The sequence below is a fragment of the Zalophus californianus genome, chromosome 1, assembly GCF_009762305.2.
Source record: "Zalophus californianus isolate mZalCal1 chromosome 1, mZalCal1.pri.v2, whole genome shotgun sequence".
NCBI classification, from domain to species: Eukaryota; Metazoa; Chordata; class Mammalia; order Carnivora; family Otariidae; genus Zalophus; species Zalophus californianus.
Genome location: NC_045595.1, coordinates 82,456,240 through 82,477,561, shown reverse-complemented (window position 1 = coordinate 82,477,561; position 21,322 = coordinate 82,456,240). Strand labels below are relative to the sequence as shown.

Genomic DNA, 21,322 nt, shown 5'->3' with positions numbered 1-21,322 from the left:
CTTTCACTGCTTTTGAGAAGACCTGAAACCGGTCATTTAGGTAAAATCTTTTCCTGCAGTAAAGTGTTCGGAGAAGTGTGTGTGCAGAGACGAGGCACACAAATTCGCGTTTCTTCTTTCCATCCCACCATGCTCAGTGACCATGTCATTTATTAAAATAGCACCCAGACACCACACATTGACTCAGTCTCTGTCTTACCATATCGTGCACCTTACAGATTTATAAAATGGAATTAACCTTAGAAGTAAAAACAAAACAAAGCTGAAAAGCATCAACTGTGGTCTATAAAATGGTTTTCAGAGGAAATGAATGGAAGCCTATTATTTGAAACTTTTTACTAGACAATAACAGTCTGTGTTGCCTTCCCTTACCCTGGGAAGACTGCATGGCCTGTTGAGCACTTCTTTATAACACTTGATGGTCTTACGGTACCTACCATTGCTGTAGCAGAAATAACATGAGTTTTAAATAGAGTATCCGACATCTGTGACCCCTCCACAGATGGAAATGCTCTTTTAGACTCAAAATCAGCACTTCATAATGTGAGCCACAGAGGTAATTTAAAACTTTCTAGTAGTTACATTTTAAAAAGTAAATAGGCGCAGGACATTAATTTCAATACTGTGTTATTTTACCCAATATATAAAGATTATTTCACTGTGTGATCAGTGTGAAAAATTATTAATGATGCATTTTTACCTTCTTTTGTGCTGTCTTTAAAATCCAATGTGTATTTTATCCTTATGGCACATCTCAATTCATTCCCTCAGTTTTAAATGATTAAAGCTAAATGGAGTCCTACCAAAGCAATAAAGTTATCTTTCATGGAAAAATATTTCATACTGTTTCCATTTTAAAAGTAAATTTTAAACTGATTAAATGCCACTAAAAATTAAGCTCCTCAGTTGCACTAGCCACGTTTCGTGTGCCCAGACTTACATGTGGCTGGTGGCCATTGTATCAGGCACAGACAACAGAACATTCCCAGCAGCAGAGACCGCTGTTTGGGCAGTACTGGTCTAAATCCTGAGAATCTTTAGTCTTCCAGTGCAGAAAATTGGACATATTTTTAACATTATAGTCGTGCAATGGCCCAAGTCTTGTGAAACTGAATTTCTGATTATTGAGGTTTGTACCTTTAACTCTTAACGTTTGTCATTTCATAATTAGTCACTTGGGAGCTGGCCTCCCTTCAGCCCTGAATATCTTATAACCTCATTAAGTGGCCACAGACTAACATCCAGCAAAGACTGGCCTTGAAGGTGATACAGTCCTGTATGAAGTACAAAATAAATGCACTTGCTAACTTCTCTGCTACCAAGAACACTGTTTCTGATTTGACAAGATACAGTGACAACACTTTAAGATGAGCATTTGGGTGTAAATTGTTAAGACAGAAAAGCTGGGAGAAGTGTAGAAATAGTAGCAGGGTTTTAAGGTTAATTTTGAACTTAGGCAGATAACTCACACTAATGAAAATTATCTTTCCGGAAGATGAACCACCACCACTGCTACCGCCATCACATACACAGGGCAAATATGAAGTGATACATAATAACATAAAGAAAGCAAGAAGCACGAGTTAATTACTGTTATTCCACTCTTTTTTAAGGGTCTGAAAGTTCATCAGTTTTCTATTGGCAGTTTGGACACATTAGAGCCCTCTGTCCCACTTTAAAGGAGATCAGGAAGGCACACAGAGAGCAGAGGTGTTAATTTTGGGAAAGCAAAGGATGTTTGGCTCTGCTACCAAGGAATAAGGATCTTCTGAGCTTCTGAGCCCTAGTCTCGTGCCACCCTCTGACCCCCACTCTACAGTGATGTGACTGGGTCCTGGGAATTTGAGACCTCGCATCCTGGGAGACCATAAAGAAAGAGGGTTGATTTTGAATAAACTTTCATTCTCCAGCTTCTCTTGGCTGAGTGAGCTTTCTACATTGTATGCCCTACATAGCCAGTGTACCCCAGAACTGTGGTCAGATCTCAAGAAAGCCTCTGTTTTCCCTCTGGGCCTGGGCACTTGTCCAGCTTTTTGTAATGCCGAAGTGCATTTTTAAGTTGGAGACTGAGTCGTTGAAAATGCACCTAAGCGACAGATGGTGAAGCTTATTACTTCCTGCGTTTTGACTGAGTTTTGAAAAGTCTTGGAGATCTTTATCTTTCCACCAAAGCTTCAGGGGTATGTGAGTGCTGTGTAGGCATTTTAAATTTTACTCAGAGAACGAGAGGGTGGAATCCTGAGTCTTTCACAAATCGGGCATCCTCAGCTTCCCCTTTAATTTCTTCTTTTATTTAAACTCCCATTTATGTACCAGAAACTCGAATTCAGTATGCACTCTCCATACAGTATCTCCTACCACGCGCGTACCAGCGAAGTAGGTATTCTTGCTGTCCACGTTTTACAGGTAAGGACATGGAGACTCGAGAACACAATTAACATTTCCCAAGTCATGGCAAAGCAGAGATTTGACCCCAGGACTGCCTAACTGCAGGGCTTACTCTGCGCGGTGCTGCAGAATGGAATGAGTTTCATAGAACTGGACCATGCTTGTATATGGGTGGGCAAGCCACTCTGATTTCTGGGTTTCATTAGCTGGCAGGGGTACTACTGCTTGTCATTGCAGACCTAGTTTCTTCTGCTGTGGTTAATGACAGGAGAGTCGGCGTCATCAGACATTTTGGATGCCCTGGGGGTTTAAGGGATAGTGATGGAGCTTGTTCCCTCTTATCACAGGTGGCTGTGTTACTGCAACGTGCCCCAGTTCTGTGACAGTCTACCTCGGTATGAAACCACCCAGGTGTTTGGGAGAACACTGCTGCGCTCCGTCTTCACAGTCATGAGACGACAACTCCTGGAACAAGCGAGACAGGAGAAAGACAAACTGCCCCTCGAGAAACGAACTCTAATCCTCACCCATTTCCCCAAGTAAGAGAGCGCCCCTGCCTTGCCGGTCTTTGATCCTGGAGCTTGTGGTTGATAAACACATGCCAAAGCCTGTACCCGTAACGAGACCAGGAATGCCAGGAAAAGCATCCCAGGGAAGAGGGAGAAGGGACCCTCTCCTTCCGCAGCTCCCTTTGTGGGTCCTCTTTGGTATTGCACAGCGCATCTGTTGTTGGTGTGAATTTGTGTTGCCTGCAGGCATGCCTCCCTCGGCCCCACCTCCTCCCACCTGGGTCCTTGTCTCTGGATCTGCAGTGGGGTAGTGCTTTGTTGGGTGTATCCAGCTGCCAGCAAGCTAGAGGAGGATGGGGGGGAGTGGTAGAAGCAGTTTCCATCTACTCAGCAGGACAGCTCAAGTGGCTGGTTTTTTCTGTCCCACATTTCCAGTCCTTTCTAAGCCTGGAGAAATCACTCCTGCCTCAGCCACAGTCAACCTGCCCCCTCACTGTTTGTAAACTAGACCCCAAGAGTGGGGCTGGATGGGAATAGAGAGGCTTCCTTCAGAATGATCTTTGTACCTCTCTACTCATTTTTTTGCAGAATGTACATAACTCTTGTGCACCTTGCTTCTTTTACCTGCTCCAACATACAAATAACCACTTAACGTATCTTTCAAATGAAGGAAATGTGTTAAAGGAATAGGAAGTTGCAGTGTTGTATACCATTGGCCTTGGAAATGTGTTTTCAGTGCTAAGAACCAAAAATTTAAACTAAAAGGCTGGCTGCTCATGAGAGGGGCTGAGGGTGCAGTTGCCGACTTGTCATGGACCAGCGACAGCAAGACATGGGTGAGATAGTTTATTCTGTGGGCGTCATTCTCCCTAAACCAGCACTTGTCGTGGAAGAGGCAGAAGGTATCATTTGAAAGGGCTTTCTTTCTAGGTACGATAGAGGCTTCCTTCCCCACACCATTGAGAACTGCTGGTGTAGAGAAGAGAGTTTAAGAGAAGAGGTATTATTATATTCTTTAACCAAAGACTGATGATACCCTGTTTTAGTAGGGAAACTAGATTTTTATTATTACATTACTGTTATGGGATTACCCAATTTGTTTCTCAGGAAAGACAGCTTTAATTTTTAAGATAAGTTCAGTCCAAAACAACAACAAAAAAAATTTTTTTTTTTTTGATAGAAATTAACTGAAAATTCCTTTGCAGTTTAACACAAATCCTAAGCTGTAGGTAGAAGATGTCATGGGTAATTCTGATGAGCTTTAGCTGCACGCCCAATGTTTGCACATAAATCCTAGCACCCTGAGTTTCAGTGTTTTCTTAAGGCAGCCGGTTCCTGAGACTGAGGCAACCATGAACATTCTGGTATTCTCCAGGGAGGAAGATTCAGAAGTACTAGAGCTGCAGTTTGGGTGTTGCCCCTAAATGGGTTATGACCTCTCGGCATGCTTGTGTATTCAGTAGCTGCCTTTTGGTTCGCCTGAGCTCCTTGACTTCTAGATTGAGAGCAATTTTCTTATTTCTCTATTACATTTAACACATAAGCAGCATTTTATATTTTTAGATTATGGTTGTCATTCTCTGTCTCTAAGCCAAGGAACAAAGAGGGTGCTCCCCCTATCCCACCTTTTATAGTACATAAAGAGAAATTTTAATTACCTTACAGAGTAACAGATTTTTTTTTTCCCATAGCAAATTCATTTCGCTTCTTGCAGATATTTGCTAATTATAGTGTATTATGTTCCTTCATCCCATAGTTCTGGCATGCTTATGCTGTTGAGTTAAAAAATCAATGCTGTTTTTTTTCTCTTCTCTATTACTAATGGTAGGGTAAAACTACCACCCACTTCTCCTTTTGAATCCCTTGTCATTGAATATGACAACATTGGAGCTGTTAGGGATTTAGACCTCTAGCCTTGGCAGCAGAATCATGCATATGGGGGCACCTGGGTGGCTCAGTTGGTTAAGCGACTGCCTTCAGCTCAGGTCATGATCCTGGAGTCTCTGGATCGAGTCCCGCATCGGGCTCCCTGCTCAGCGGGGAGTCTGCTTCTCCCTCTGACTTCCTCCTCTCATGCTCTCTCTCTCTCTCTCTCTCTCTCTCTCTCTCTCTCTCTCTCATTCTCTCCCTCAAATAAATAAATAAATAAAATCTTAAAAAAAAAAAAAGAATCATGCATATGGAAGCTTGAGGTGCTGTTTGAGTCTTGGGCACTGCTTCCGAGTGAGAGCTGAACCAGGCCGCATACCACTCCCCTAGGTCACTGTGACTCCCGCTTGCTTTTGCAGGGTTTACGTCCTCATGTTCTTCCTCCTCGTATGTGCCCTTCCTTCCACTTGGCTTTAACTTGTGCCTTTCCTGGGGCCCCTGGATGGCTCAGTCGGTGAAGCATCCGCCTCTTGATTTGGCTCAGGTCATGACCTCAGGGTCATGAGATCCAGTCCCGCCTCTCAGCAGGGAGTCTGCTTCTCTCCCTTGCCCTCTGCCCCTCCCCCACCTTGCACTGGCACATGCTCTTTCTCTCAAATGACTAAACCTTTAAAAATATATACATGTATTAAAAAATAAAAACAAAACTTGTGCCTTTCCTCCCATCCACCAACTTACAAGGTTGTTTTTAGAAAGGTTTAGTACCTATGTTTTCTCCTAGAAGTGATAAATGCACATGCTGGTGAAAATTTGGTTAAGAGAGAACAAAGAGGCAAAAGACCCGCCCCCTCCCCCAAAGCCCTACCACTCTGAACTACTTTTAGTGTGTTTAGATATTTCTGTTTTTCTCCATGGATTGTTTTATTCTACGTACAATTTTGAATTGTGTCTATACACAAAGCAAGCATTCTCTCATGTCATTGCATGAGACTATATTGTAACAAAATAACTATATTTACATATATACAGATACAACACACACACACACATGTTTATATAGAATTATTTGTCCTTGATTAGTAATGGCATTCTTCCTTGGTGAGTCTCTCTGCAGGGCTTTGTGAAGAGTGTTCTGACCATAAAATTACTGATAGAGAAGGAACCTGGAAAAGGAAAGGAAATTTACTTCTGTGATGAAGGGCAGTTGAGGAAGTCTTGAGGGCCGTGTAAGGTAGGAAAAGGAGAAGAAGCCTCAAGCTCTTTCTCCTCAGCAAGATCAGAATGTGATCTCAGTAAGGATCTTATCTCCCACTGCTGTCAGTCTTTCTGTGATGGGTAAGAAACATACTAAAATGTTTTAAAACGTAAGGTAATGGTGGCTTGCTTGGAAGTAGAAGTGACTCATGCAGTTTCTATAAACCATGAATTAAACTATCGTGTGCGGCCAGGTACTCATTCAAATGGTACCTTGTTCTTAAGTCTGAGGTTTAATTTGAACAGCGAGTAAGACGACCCCTAGGACCTTTCCCCATCTATTTTCACTTCCACAAAACAAACCTCTACCACCCCTGAAACCATTTAAAATCTTGCAGGCATTGATAAGCGAGAAAAATTGTACTTTTAGTGATAGGGATAATGGTGATGATGATGATACAGATCCTTGATCAGTTATCCAAAATCTTGATACTGATGTTTCAAAATTCAAGATTTAAAATATTTTGTAGAGGTAATATAACACTTATATATCAGAGCTCTAGGGGTAAGGGCAATCCCCCTAAATCAAATCCACTTGTAATTGTAAAAACTATAAATAGTTTTATATATGTTCGGGTTAGATTGTTGCCAAATGGGTTACAGAAGATCCTTTTCTAAGAGCTTTTGGAGTTCAGAATTTCAAATGAGGATAGTGGACTCATCATATTCAACCTTTATTACATCATTGCAGCCTGAACTTTGTGAGGGCAAGATGGTTGTTTTGTTCACTCTGTCTTCATAGCACCTAACACAGTGCCTGGTACAGGGTACATGTCCAACCAGTATTTGTTGCGTGGATGAATGGAGCCACTTACATGGGGTCAGGCAGCATTTTATGCACGAACATTAGCTTATTTCTCACTATGACCCTATGCAGGAATTACTGTTGATATTTCTGTTTTATGGAATAGGAATCTGAGAAAGAGGAAAGCTAAGAATTTCTTCTAAGGATCACAGAAATTAAGTGGTGAGCTTCGCCAATGGATTCTAGAGCCCAAGCTCTTAGCCATTTTTTTATATTCCTCCACTAGAATTAATGTGCCTTAAAAAAGAGGCCTGTGGGAAGGTATTCCAGTACCAGATGTGTAGATTTATGTTGGTACTTTTAATCATAGTTCTTCAATTTTGGTGTACATCAGTCTAAGGTACCTCATCAAAATTTAGTTACCCAGGCCTGTTCTCATGGGCTCCAATTGAGTAAGCCCAGGTAGGGCTTAGCTATCTATATTTCTAACAAGATCTATCTCCAGGTAATTTCTGTGGGCCCCCAAACTTTGAGATCCATTTGGTTTATAACATGACAAGAAGTATATAACGTAGTAATCAGTCACATTCTAATCTTAGCCCTGCAATTTACTAATTGTGGAACTTTGTGCTAGTTATATTGCTTTAAGTTTTTTCTTCTGTAAAATGGGTATAATAATGGATTCCATTCCATAGGTTCGTTAGGAAGATTACCTGAGTGAATAATACATCAAACACTTAGAACAGGGTTTGTCTGTAAGAGTTATATATGTGTGACAATAAAAATAAAATATGTCACTCCTTGAGTTGAAGGGAGGATTCGCTAAGAAGTTTATAGAATAGTGCAGACACATGGCGAGCACTTGATAACTAGTAGCTATTGCGATGGATAATGACAGTGGTAATGACAGCTACAGAGATGCTGGAAATCTTGCTCTGAGGCTGAGGAGTGCTCAGTGGCATGCATTCCTACTGAGAGAACACTCTGTGCAGTCTATGTTGTGTCAGTCCGTGCAGAATCAAAAGAGAGTAAGTTTGTAGAAATGAATTTCTTTATTTGAATATACCGGGAGCGTCCACAAATCATCATTTGAGTCATAATTCACAAGCATATTTCTGAGTTGAAAGTGAGATGCTGATGGTGGGGTGCTTGCCATAGATGGTTAGGGCTTTCATCCCTCTGGTAATATATTAGTTTTTTTTTTTTTTTTTTTATCTTACTGTTGCTTTTACTCTTATGCCTAGGTTTCTGTCCATGTTAGAAGAAGAAGTTTATAGTCAAAACTCTCCTATCTGGGATCAGGATTTTCTCTCAGCCTCTTCCAGAACCAGCCAGCTAGGAATCCAAACAGGTAAATTTCTTTTTGCATAAATCCGAGATCAGGAAGTGTTAGTCACGGCTCACTCTGCATTTATCTGTGTTTTTCATCAAAAAATTGAAGAACAGAGCCAGCAAAAAAGTAACACTTTGGCAAGTCTTGCATCTGCATCTCTTTTAATGAGGAGAGCAGGTGCAAATCAGTTAAAACCACTCCCCCTTGTACTGTTGGGTTTGCTTAGCTTGCACATTACGATTTTATGAGATGTAAACTACCACACAGCTCAGCTCTGTAGTCAAATGCTGGCTCTTTTTTAAAGACACTTAAGGTCTTGGTCCATGGCCAAATATGCCCAGGAATCAATTCTTGGTCTGCTTTCTGAATCTGTGATGTCTGTTGGTGCATCAAGTTACTCTCATGGATAAAGGTAGGGTGGTGAGTTGAGAAGAGCAGGCTTGATTCTCCGGTCATGAGGTACTTCCCAGTGGGGCCAGAGTACCCTTGGCATTGGCTTGAGTGGCATCAGCTGGTATTTTATGATGAGGGAAGAGACATGTGACCTCTGGAGTCACACCGATCCCAGAGAGAGGATCTGAATTGCTGCCTTTGACACTAGGAAGACTCTGGAGAAGTTTAGCAAGAGATGCCAAAGGAGTCATTTATATGTGACCATGGGGAAAGAGAATGCAGAATTTTGATGGCAGAGTTTTTAGTATATCTAGCTCAGAGTGTAGTATTTTTGCCTCCAGCAAAAAAAGAAAAAATTTACGCACAGTAAAAGTCACCTTGAGTATATGGTTCAGTGCATTTTTTTCTTTTTTTAAAGATTTTATTTATTTATCACAGAGAGAGACACAGCGACAGAGGGAACACAAGCAGGGGGAGGAGGAAAGAGAGAAACAGGCTTCCCGTGGAGCAGGGAGCCCAGTGCGGGGCTCGATCCCAGTACCCTGGGATCATGACCTGAGCTGAAGGCAGACGCTTAACGACTGAGCCACCCAGGCACCCCAGTTCTGTGCATTTTGACAAACACATGCAGTTGTATAACCCCTAGTACCATCAAAATACAGAACAGTGGCTTCACCCCAAGAAACTCCTTTGTAACCCTCTGTAGTCCATTCATCACCCTACTTCCAGCCTTGGCAACCACTGATCGTTTTTTGTTCCTGTAGTCTGCCTTTTCTAGAATGTCATATGAACAGAATCATATGGTACACCATTTTCTGAGTCTGACTTCTTTCACTCAGCATAATGCATTTGAGAAGGTGGTTAAAAAACATTTTTTTTTTTTTTTGGGGCACCTGGGTGCCTCAGTCATTAAGCGTCTGCCTTCGGCTCAGGTCATGATCCTGGGGTCCTGGGATCGAGCCCCGGATTGGGCTCCATGCTCAGCGGGAGGCTTGCTTTTCCCTCTCCCACTCCCCCTGCTTGTGTTCCCTCTCCCGTTGTGTCTCTCTTGCTCTGTCAAATAAATAAAATATTAAAAAAAATAAATAAAAATTTTTTTTCATCTAGAGCCCAAGTTTGGATGTAAATATAATTAAGTCCCTACAAAGCAGAGTACTTAGGGAATGAGGTAGTTTGGTTTGGATCAGATCCTTTTTGTTTGAATTCTTGTTTTTAGAGCCTTGAGTTTTTAGTGTTTACAGGACATATTCTCTGTGGTGGCTGGGCATATTCTCTGCATTGCTCTGTCCCTGCCTTTGTCTTTATCTCACCTGGTTTTCAAACAGCATCTCTCCCACAAACCCTTTCCTTATTCTTCCCAGGCCTTCAGTCCTTGGATCTCTTTTCTTCCAAACTTTCATAGAACCTGGAATATATCTATCTTTGGTTCTCTAACTTGGTTGCCCAGTGGCGTCACCCGTGGTGATTTAAAATACTGATGTCTGAGGCTTTTCCCGAGAGAGTGATATAATTGGTCTTGCCTGGACATTGAGACTTTTAAAAGCTGCCCAGGTGACTCTGATGTGCAGCAGTATTTGAGAACCGCTGTGTCATACGGCACTTAACTCATGCTAACCTAATCCCGTTTTTCTTTAAGTCTTCTGTCTCCTCTGAGTGTGACTCCAGGGTGGTGAGAGACTGTTTTGCCACAATAATAATAATAACATACTTCCATTAAGTGCTTGCCTATGAAGTTTGCTTCATATTAAAGCCTTAGCACAAACCCTGAGAAGTTGGTGTTATTGTCCCCTTTATGTAGATGAGAAATAGAAGCCGAGCAAGGAGCACCAAGTTGGCCCACAATCAGAGCTGTGGAATTCCTTAACTGCTTCCCTGTATGAAGAGCCAGACTCTAGCCAGTAGCACAGGGCGCTGCTCTGGTGTGTGCTGCAAACGTGCAGGCAAATGCTTGTGGGAGAAATGAGTGAAGGACACAGCTTCCTCCTACGGGTAGGGGGACACCAAAGCTGACAACCAAAGTTGACAACAGGGTCAACTTTGTTCTTTTCTGGAGGGTCTTCCCGAGAGGATTCCTCTCTTTTGTGAAAACTTCCCTTGACCCTTGCCTGCTCAAAATGCCTCCCAGTCTGTTCAGCTTCCAGCGCATTCTGTGCCTTAGCACAGGATGGAGAAGGTGGGCGTTGTCTCTGACTCTCGGGATTCCACATTTATTTCTGTGACTAAGGTTGTAACCCATTTGAGCTGTATTGTCCTCTTCAGAATTACCCAAAGCTGTCAGAAGCAGGCTGCCTTCTCCTGTTCTCCTGTAATTGCAGTGTTTCTCTGGGGGGAAAGAAGAGTGTAATCATCTACTTAATTGGCATGTCTGCACGGCTCTGCAGCTGTGATACATGACATTCGTAAGGATGGCTCGCAAGTTTTGCAAGATACTCAAATGTCTTCAGAGTCACCGGAGCTTCCTCTTTGTGTGGAATCACTCCAGGGTACTTTGAGATTCAGAAGGCCTGTTTCCTGGAAGCAAAGCCATATAGCCTGGCATTTGAGTATATTCTGAGCATTATGGATTGGTGTCTCTCTGTTGCTCCATTAACTTACTCCATCACTTTGTTGGCTGTTCGGAATGTCCTCTGGGGACTGAACTGTGGCTACATTGAAACTTAGTTGAACATTCTGTCTGGGCATCTGGCTGCACTACCGTACTCTGTCCTGTACGTGACCAGTGCCACTGAGGATGTCTTGTGTTCTTCATCTGCTCTCACCCCACTAGCTAAAATCAGCAGCACACTAGCGAAGCGACATCCTATTTCTTACAATGGCTTTATGAAACAAAACAAAACAGAAAAGTTTTTGATTTGTAAATACTCTCAAACTGACAGAAAAGTTACAAGAATAGGACAAAGAAGTCTTGCATACTGCATAGCCTTTGCCCAGATTCACTACTTGTTAACATTTGGCCATATTTCCTTTATCTCCTCCTCTCTCTCTCTTTTTTTTTTTCCCCTAAACTATTGGAAAGTCACAAACGTCATGCCCCTTTACTGAGCTCAGTGGGTATCTCCCAAGAAAAAGGACATTCTCTTACTTCACAACAGTACAGTTATCAAAGTAGGGAATTTAAGCTTGATGCAATATTATTATCTAATCTGTAGACTGTTTTCCATTGTGCCTCTTATCACAAACATGTGGTTTATAGCAATTTTTGTGCCCCATCAGGAGGCACATGATGTTGGCCTCTCTCCTTGTCGGGATAAGCTTGAACACTTGGTGATGGGAGTGTTTACATGATTTCTCCGCTGTAGTGTTACCGTTTTTCCTTTTGCAATAAAAAAAAGTGTTTTTGTGGAGAGATACTTTGAAATTATCCTGTCTTCATCAAAATTATACTCCCAAGGTTTAGCCTGCACAGACAATTCTTCCCTGAATCAATTATTATATGCTGGCTGCCAAAATTTTTTGTTGTTGTTGTTGTTTTGTTTTTGTTTTTGTTTTTTCCCTCCCCAACATCCATCATTCCTTCCTTTTTAATTATTGGTATTCTCTTGTAAGGAAGACTTTTACCTTCTGCCCACTTATTCATTTATTATTTTATCAATGTGGACTCAGATATCCTTACTGTATTCAGTGGGCTGTAATCTGTTACTTTATTATCATGCTCACATTGGCCCTATGGCTTTTATTTTATTATTTTAATCAATTAATTTTTAAAAGATTTTATTTTTAAGTAATCTCTACACCCAGTGTGGGGCTTGAACTTAAAACCCCAAGATCAAGAGTCCCATGCTCCATCCTCTGAGCCAGGTGCCCCTCCGTGGCTTTTATCTTGAAGATGACTTTAATGTGGTATTGGGCAGGAATGGGATGGTTGCATGTGCACGTGGTTCCTTATTGCCTAAGGAAGGAGTCACCTAATACCTTTTTTTCTTTTTGGGGCCAGTTATCAGTCCACCTCCTGTAGCTGGGACCATTTCATATAATTCAAACTCATCTTCCCTTGAGCAACCTAATGGAGGGAGCACCAGTCCTTCCTGCAAAGGCTCTTCTGGGCTTGAGGCAAACCCAGGTAAGCTCTTAAGGGGGCATAAGAGAAGGCTATGATTTGCCATAGAAATTCTGTTATCTGAGGAGTGCCAGAGGTAGATTTAGACCAACTACAATTTGTGCGCATCCAGGATTTTAACGGCTGGAAATCACTTTGAGCTGTATTGGTTAGTTACTGCTATGTAACAAAGCAACCGAAAATGCAGATTCTTAAAACCATAATCATTTATTATCATAGCTCACTCATTCTGTGTTTCCTGGAAGGTGGCTGATCTCAGCCAACATCATTCAGTCTTTGCTAGGCTTGCTCATGAGTCTACCTGTTGACCGGGGGCTCTGTTCTGGGCTTGGCTAGAACACTTAAGCTGGAGCATCTCTGTTCCATATTATTTCTCATCCTCCTCCTGGGATCACTGGGCTTCTTTTCTTTTTTCTTGGGGCAGAATATGTCCTTCTGACGACGGTAGAAGCGCCAGAGAACAAGTAGAAATACATACAGTTTCTTGAAGCCTAGACTCAGAACTGGTATACCATCACTCCTGCCTTATTTTGTCATCTAAGGCCAATTACATGGTCAAACTCAGAGTAAAGGGGTGGAGAAATGTACTCTACTTCTTTTGTAAGAACCACAAAGTCACATGGCAGAGTGTGGATACCAGGAGGGTAAAGAATTTGGCCACTAATGTAATCAGTCATGTGGGCAAAAAACGTGTCTTAATCCTACCGGCATTTCACGGTTATAGAATGTTTTGAAGGTTGCATTTCTGTCCACGGGCTTGACATCAAACAAATCTGGGATATGACCAAAGTTTGACATTAAAGAAGTGGCATAAAAGAGGGAAAGAAGAAAATTTTAAGTGTAGGACCACATATTTAGTATATGTGCCAACATTTACTCTCTGTCACTTCCAAGGGAGACATCACTGATCAGTCCCGAAACTCTTTGCCAATGAGCTTTGATGTAGCCTCAGATACTTTCTTATCATAACACTATTAGCAACTTATCAAGTTTGGGGCATATTAGTTATAAATCTCAGCTACAGAATAAGTAGTTCATAGCATTACTCTTGGGGAATTGTGGAACTTGAAGGTTTCTTGGTCAAATGACTGAAAATATTCTCACCTTTAATAACAACTAAAAAAGTTATAAAAACAAGAACTCAACAAAAGCCATTTAGTAAGTGACACATAATGTTTATGGAAGCATCTCATGTAGACAAGATACTTTACCTTGTTCTGTTCCTTTAACTAAAAGATGGTAAGAATGATCTATGGAAATGTGCTTAGTGGGATTAGATTTGAACATCTAAAATTTTTTAAAAAATTTTAATTATAAAAATAAAAACATTATGACAAGGGAAAAAAAAAAAGGAAAAAACCAAGCATGATAGTAGAAAGGACGAAAAGCCACCATGTAATCTAAGGAGGAAAATGGGAGAAAGTTTTCTTTGTCTTTGTATGGCCTTTCCCAGCACGTGACATGTTGAGAATGGCCCAACTCACTTTGTGAGGTATCATTTTATGGCAAAAAAGCATTGTGAGAGAAAAAGTGTTATTTTATAATGAAAAAATTAAATTCACTGGCAAAATGAAACATTTCATTTGTATATTTCAAATATATACAGACATATACATAATATATCTATACATACACACATGTACACATACGTGAAAGAGATTTGACAGAACCACAAAGAGAAATAACCTAGTCAACCAGTAGTTGAAGGCTTGAAGCAACATTTCTGAGTAATTCATAGTTCAAGTGGACAAAACTATCGTTAAGGATATAGAAGCCCTGAAAACACAATCAGTAAGCTTAATCTAATGGATGTACAGAGATCATTACTCCTAAAAGTCAGAAAATACACATTATTTTCAAGAAGACACAACACATTTACAAATAATTGGTAGTATTTTATATTCTAAGGTAAGATTCAGAAATTTTTGATGTTTTGTTATCATATGGACCATGTTCTTTGACCACAGAGGGACTAAATTTAGAGATTAACAACCATGATAACTAAAATCACCTCTTGCATTTGCAAATGAATGAATACATGCCTTCATAATTCATATAGCAAGTTAAAAAATTAACATAGAAAATATTCAGAATGGATCTGTGGTTGGCAGTTATCGTGACCTCCTCCCTTCTCTTTCCCATCTTCCACTGCCACGCCTTCCCTGCATAGATGGAGAGTTGACTTCCGTGCCCATCAATGTTCACAGAAAATTAGTTGGATTAGTTGGCATGTATTACCTGCTTTGTGTTTAAGATCATCCATTGTTTGCCCTTTTATTTTGATCATCACAGGAGAAAAGAGGAAAATGAATGACTCTCATGCGTTGGAGGAGGCCAAGAAACCCCGAGTTATGGGGGATATTCCAATGGAATTAATCGACGAGGTCATGTCTACCATCACAGACCCTGCAGCAATGCTTGGACCAGAGGTCAGCAGGGTAAATCAGAGCCCAGCCACCTGGTAGACCCCTTTCATTTTCCTGGCCACTCCAGCTGTTGGAAATGGGGGTGGTATCATTGAGAGATAGCATGTTATGCTCTCCTGGTTTGCATTTAACCAGGTGGTCAAGGTGTGGAGGGTAAGACAAGCTGGTGGAGATGTGATTCCCCTTGATGAATATCACATTACAGGGAAACATACTAATAATCTCACACAGTTGAAGGCATTCCCACCTCCCTCAGCTCTTCATCTTAAAATATTTAAATGCTCATAAATGTTAGAAACATTTCATGATAGCGAACCATAGTTGTTTTTTTTTTTTTTTTTAAAGGTTATATTTATTTATTAGAGAGGGCGACAGAGATCACAAGTGGGGAGGAGAGGGAGAAGGAGAGGCAGGCTCCCCTCTGAGCTGGGAGCCCAATGCAGGGCTTGGTCCCAGGACCCTGGGATCATAATATGAGCTGAAGGCAGACACTTAACTGACTGAGCCACCCAGGCTCCCCTGAGATCCATAGTTTCTTTATTTAGATTCACCAATTGTTAACATGTCACACTTGCATTACCTCTGTCTCTCTCGCCTATGAACCATTGGGAACCATTTCAGAATTCAATATAGATGTCACAACATTTCACCTCTATATTTACCTGTATTTTTTAAGATATACACTACTCTTTTACATTACCACAGTGTAGTTACCATTATCAGAAAATTTAGCTAGGTTATATTTTCTAATATATGTATATATGGCCCACTGGCTGTTTTTTAAAGTATTATTGAAACGTATTGTCTTTACCTGCCTTGCACTATAAGAGCAGATTTGAATAATTAAGACAGGTGATGTATGATCTGCAAAGCCTAAAATACTTGTATCTGACCCCTTTATAAGAAAGTTTGCTGACCCCTGGCCTAATGTATAGAGAGCCCGTATCTGAATTCCCCATGTAACCATATTATGTCCTTAGAACATTTGTTCCTGTTGTTGAAGGATCAGCCAGGGATCATGAATTGCATTTAGGTTCTTTCTCATCATCTCTTTAGTCTCCTTCAATCTAGAACAGTTCGCCTGTCCTTTTTTTTTTTTAATGGCAGTGTCGTTGTTGAAGATTCCTGCTCACTAGTTTTGTATAACAACTCCTTTTTGGATTTGTCTATTTACTCGTGATTGGATTCAAGTAAAGCAGTTTTGGAAAAGTTCTGTTATCTCATTGCATTGCATCCAGGGGCAAGGCAGTTTAAGATGTTTCTGGGGCACCTGGGTGGCTCAGTCAGTTAAGCTCCAGGGTTGTGGGTTCAGGCCCTGTGTTGGGCTCCATGCTGGGCTTGGACCCTACTTAAAAAAAAAAAAGACATTTCTGACAGCTTCCAGGAAATGAAGAAATGGCTTGGAGATTATTTGGTAAAGTATCTTTAAAAATTATTTTGGCATGGCTCTGCTACATCAGTTTTTAATTTGTCATGTTTCCTGAGATGTTTGTTTTATGGTATTGGGGATAATTCAGAGAACTGGAATGTTTTAAGAGAAATAATCTCATTGTAAGATTATCCTTCCCATTTCCTGTTAGATATCCAGTCCTGGTATCTAATACTATACCTTTTGTGCACTTGTCTTTCAAGGATTTAGTAACTTCACAGATTAGTTTAGCTCAGTTTTTTTCAGCTGTGAAGTGTGGATGTTATCACACATTTCAAAATTTGCTGGGTGGATTTGGTAGTGTATTGGAGTTGGCTTGTACAACATGCACAAGGCAGTTGTTAAATTTTCAAGAATTTGGTGAGCTGGGTGTTAAATATGTTGGTAGCTTGAAATTGACTGCAGTTGCACCTGGTCAGCCAGCTGCAGACCAGTGGGATGAGCAAGTGCTACCATTTGGGGCTTTTCTTCCCTGGGGAACTGTTGCTTGAACATTTGCCTGCACACCCCTGGGTGGATTAAATAGGGTGAGGAGCATAAAGTGCTGGCACAGGACTGTGCTGCCAGCTACGGTTGAGAGTGGGTTAGCAGATACCCTCAGAACAGATACCCAGGAACACTGTCCTCCAGAAAGAGGTGCTAACATCATAAACGTGACTGTCACTGTTGGGACTGTGATAGGAATTTTGGGGATCGGTCATCCCGAGGCTCCTGTAAAGTTTAACCAGATGGGATTCCTCCAAACCAGGGGTTAGCACACAAGCCAAATCTGGTCTGCTCTACCCCCGCCCTCTTTTAAATAATGTTTTATTGGAACATTACTACATCTGTCTGTCTGTCTGTCTATCTATCTATCTATCTATCTATCTATCTATCTATCTATCTATCTGTTTATGAGAGAGAAGATGCACAAGCGGGGGGAGAGGGGCAGAGGGAGAGAATCCCCAAGCCGACTCCCCACTGAGCACAGAGCCCCATGTGGAGCCCTGAGAGCATGACATGAGCCAAAATCAAGAGTTAGACACCTAACCAACTGAGCCTCTCAGGCACCCCCCTCCATCCATTTATGTATGTCTGTGTCTGCTTTCACACTACAACAGTGTTGACTAGTTGCCACAGAGACCTTGTATTTACTATATGGCACTTCACTGAAAGGTTTGACGGCTCCTAATCTACGCCAAATATCCATGTATACATACAATACTCTGATCTCTCAAAATGATTTACCTCTCTTTTCCATTTTGTTTTTGTAACTTGTGCATGTTGTTTGGGTCCCTGAAAATCCACAAATGTGTATTTTATTAGAACAAATAAGAGAAGCATGGAGATGTCCCATCCCCATTGTCTTAAGAGTTCTGTGTAATTTTTTCCTGTCTCCTGCAGACCAATTTACTGTCAGCACATTCAGCCAGGGACGAAGCAGCAAGGCTGGAAGAGCGCAGGGGTGTGATTGAATTTCACGTGGTCGGCAATTCCCTAAACCAGAAACCCAACAAGAAGATTCTAATGTGGCTAGTCGGTCTACAGAACGTGTTCTCACACCAGCTGCCCCGGATGCCAAAAGAATACATCACACGGCTTGTCTTTGACCCGTAAGTGGTACTTGGCTCTTCTTTCTTATTTCCTTTTTAAATGAAGGAGGAACCACTCAGATAGTGGAAGTAAGCCAGAGTCAGCTACTGAATCCTGCTGCCTCTTGTCATGCTGGGGAATACAGAGCTACATCAAGATACTTGGCATGACTAAAAGCAATAAGATGAATTTTTCAACAATGCATACATTTCTTTGTTAACAATAATGAAGCTCTATATTTTAAGTTGCTGGTGACTGTCCTATGGTTCATTCACTATAGCAGTGAAGAAATATAAGCACCAAGAAGATGTCCTACTTTTTCGTAGTCAAAACATTCTTGAATTTGGCATCATAACTAGGTACCACTGTTGCTGGGAAAATTATTGGGATATCAGACAGGTACATTTGAAAATCCATTGCTTTAAATAAAACCCAAACACCAGAAAACCTAAAGTTCTCTAATTGAATGTACTTTAACATATATAGCCTAGCAGCCTATGTGGAACGTGATCCCTGCCTGTGACAATTCAGAGTGACGCCTGAGACAGAAGTTCTGACAGGATTCTATAACGCAGGGTTTGGCAAATTGTATGTGTGGATTTTGTATTCTCTTCCATAATGTTTCTGTAATGTTTTTGAGTCAGAGTAAACCCTTCGGAAACATATCCCACATTTGTCCATGACTTACTGCTTTCCCTCCAAACCTGTACTGGGGGTCCCTTGGCATTGAGTGTACCACTGTTCCAATACCAGTCAGCACCTCCACACATACTCTGTTCTTTACCTATAAACCTCACACCCTTCGTAGGCGGCCGGCATTCTGTTGTGATGGAAGCCCCGATGAATGAAGTCTTGTGCAGGCGAGCTTGCTCTAAAAAGTCCACATTAAGAATGTTCTACCGAGATAGTGTCTAGATAAAGGAGGCTTCCATAGAAACTCAAGAAAAACACTCCCCTCCCTTCCTGTTTGGTTAATAAGGAACCTCCCCTCCCCCAAAGTATTTTTATATAACCAAAATAGGTAAAACTTTGCCATAATCTTATTGTTTCAGGAAACACAAAACCCTTGCCCTAATTAAAGATGGCCGTGTTATTGGTGGTATCTGTTTCCGTATGTTCCCATCCCAAGGATTCACAGAGATTGTTTTCTGTGCTGTAACCTCAAATGAGCAAGTCAAGGTAAGGGTAACCCAAGGTGTTAGAAGAAAAACAGAATGTGGTGCTTCTCACTAAAGCTGCGGAGCCTGGGCAGGTCTCTCTCTCTGTGCCACGTCCACAGAAAGTTTGAAGTGGAGTTCAGGACTTTCTGAGAAGAGTCCTCTTGCTGAAAATGTCGGTGCATGTGTGTGAAGAGAGCAAACGGTTCCACATCCCAATAGGTCAGGTTCTACCAGGGCTTTGTTGGGGACTGGGGCAAGGTACAAGGACACCACACAGCCCCCAGTGCAACTGAAGGATAGTCCATGACAAGTGAAGGGAGGTTTGAAGATAAATTTCACTGCTCATTGTGAATTTAAACATGCACATGCATACACACACACAGCCGGTGACACACTGAGCCACCAGAAAGGATACGGTGAGATGTGGGTTACATGATTTAGGTGGCTTACACTTAAGAAAGGTGTCTTATGGCTTCGTCCTTAAAGGCAGTCAAGGGCTAAAGAAATTCTATAAAGGAAGTCATGAAAAATTTGAATATGACTAAGTTTTAGGAGTATTCATGCAGGGTTTGGAATGTGGGGTTTTTTTGGTATGTGTGTGTGTCTGTGTTTCTGTGTGTCTACTTGACCTTCCCAGTTGTCCTTGTCACTGGTCCCTTCATCCCTGGGAGCTAGGCTGTTTCATTGAAGCTGCAGCTGGTGTTGCAGTAGGACTGGAATAAAGTGTAGACTCTCCACTGGCAGAAAGACCTCTGGTCTAATGTCTGTTGTGTTTTCTGCTCTGCTGCCACTTTTAGGAAAACAGAACCAGGAAAAATGTCTTTAAACTATCACTCATTTGGTATTTTGGGAAGCCTAAATAGTGTCATGCAGAACTAGGGCAAACGGTGGAAAGATGAGTAGCTCAGGGTTAGGTAGCTGCTGAGAAAAATGACCGGCAAGTCTGAGGTAGTGTTACCTAATGAAATATAATGTGACGTGCGAATGGGAGCCATGCGTGTAATTTTAAGTTTTCTAGGAGCTACGTTAAAAAAAAAAAAAGGAAACCGGCAAAGTTAATTTTGAAAACATATTTTATTTTACCCACCGTATTTAAAGAGGTGTCACTGCACCAGCAGGTACTCAGTGTGGGCACAGAGGATTACTAATGAGACATTTTATATTGTTTGTCTTCAGTCTCTGGAATGTAGGGTGTGTTTTACACTTCAGCACATCTCAGCTTGAACTAGCCACGTTTCCGGTGCTCACTGGGCACACGTGGCCAGTGCTCCCATATTGGGCAGTGCAGGCCAAGGGACAGGGTCGCCTTCTCCAGCTGCAGAGAACCGGTGCCATTTACAAAAGCTGACAGGAAGTCACTTGAAGGAATCCTTCTCTGCTTGAGGGCTACGGCCAGTGCTGTGGGTACTTTTGTTTTCATTAACAGCTTTAGTCGACCCACTGCGCCTGTTAGCGCTGCTGTGATTTCTTTTCATGAAGCACAAAATGGGGCTTTTTGTCTTTGACTCATAGTACTGAGCATCAAAGGATAGACTGAACCCATCAGTCATACCTCTGTCATTCTGACCGGGGAAGGCGGGGGCCCAGGTTTGCTTGAAACGGATGTTTGGTGCTTTTGCAAGACATTCTGACAGTGTGTCTTAAGATGGTGCTGTTGCTGTGCTTATCACTATTTTATTTTTCCCTAGCCCACGTGAGAAATAGTTCAAGTATCCAGGGTTTAGAAGCTTCCTTAGAAGGAAAATTTATTTGGCTTTTCCTAGGGAGAGGGAGCTGGCCCATATGTCTTTGGTTTATAATTTCAGAAAAAGGTGGCAAAATTTCTGTTTTCAGAGAAAGCTACACCAAGCCCCTTGTTTGGAGAGGTTGATTAAGGTTGACTTGGACACTTTTAGGGATACCAGAGGAAAACTAAAGGTATTTAATATGAATTGGGTGCTTTGTCTTACTACTTTCCAGAAGGGCGATTTATTTTTTCCCCCAAACCATGTAATTTTCTAAAGACTTGCAGGAGGGTGGCCAAACATGACAAACTCAGTAGGAATCCTAGAACTAGAAAAAAGCCATGTTTTTGTAAATGATTTGAAACTGTAGTTCTAGAAAATGAAGATTCGTCTTTCACAACTGAGTAGAATGGGTAAGTTTGATGAAAGCCAGTGCTGGTCGTACCTATTTGGAAAAAAAACC

General features: G+C 41.5%; 1 protein-coding gene across 7 annotated transcripts in view; it reads left to right on the top strand.

Annotated features, from left to right (window-relative positions):
- Positions 1–21,322, top strand: part of KAT2B (lysine acetyltransferase 2B) — a 99,070-nt gene that overhangs the window by 56,447 nt on the left and 21,301 nt on the right. For 5 of the 7 annotated variants that reach the window (XM_027584756.2, XM_027584762.2, XM_027584761.2 and 2 more), the window contains exons 6-11: positions 2,736–2,927; positions 8,010–8,116; positions 12,426–12,551; positions 14,841–14,986; positions 17,787–17,995; positions 19,028–19,154. In XM_027584756.2, the coding sequence (XP_027440557.1) occupies positions 2,736–2,927; positions 8,010–8,116; positions 12,426–12,551; positions 14,841–14,986; positions 17,787–17,995; positions 19,028–19,154 (907 nt within the window). The remainder of the gene's footprint in view (positions 1–2,735; positions 2,928–8,009; positions 8,117–12,425; positions 12,552–14,840; positions 14,987–17,786; positions 17,996–19,027; positions 19,155–21,322) is intronic. The other 2 variants (XM_027584757.2, XM_027584758.2) reach the window with 2 other exon arrangements.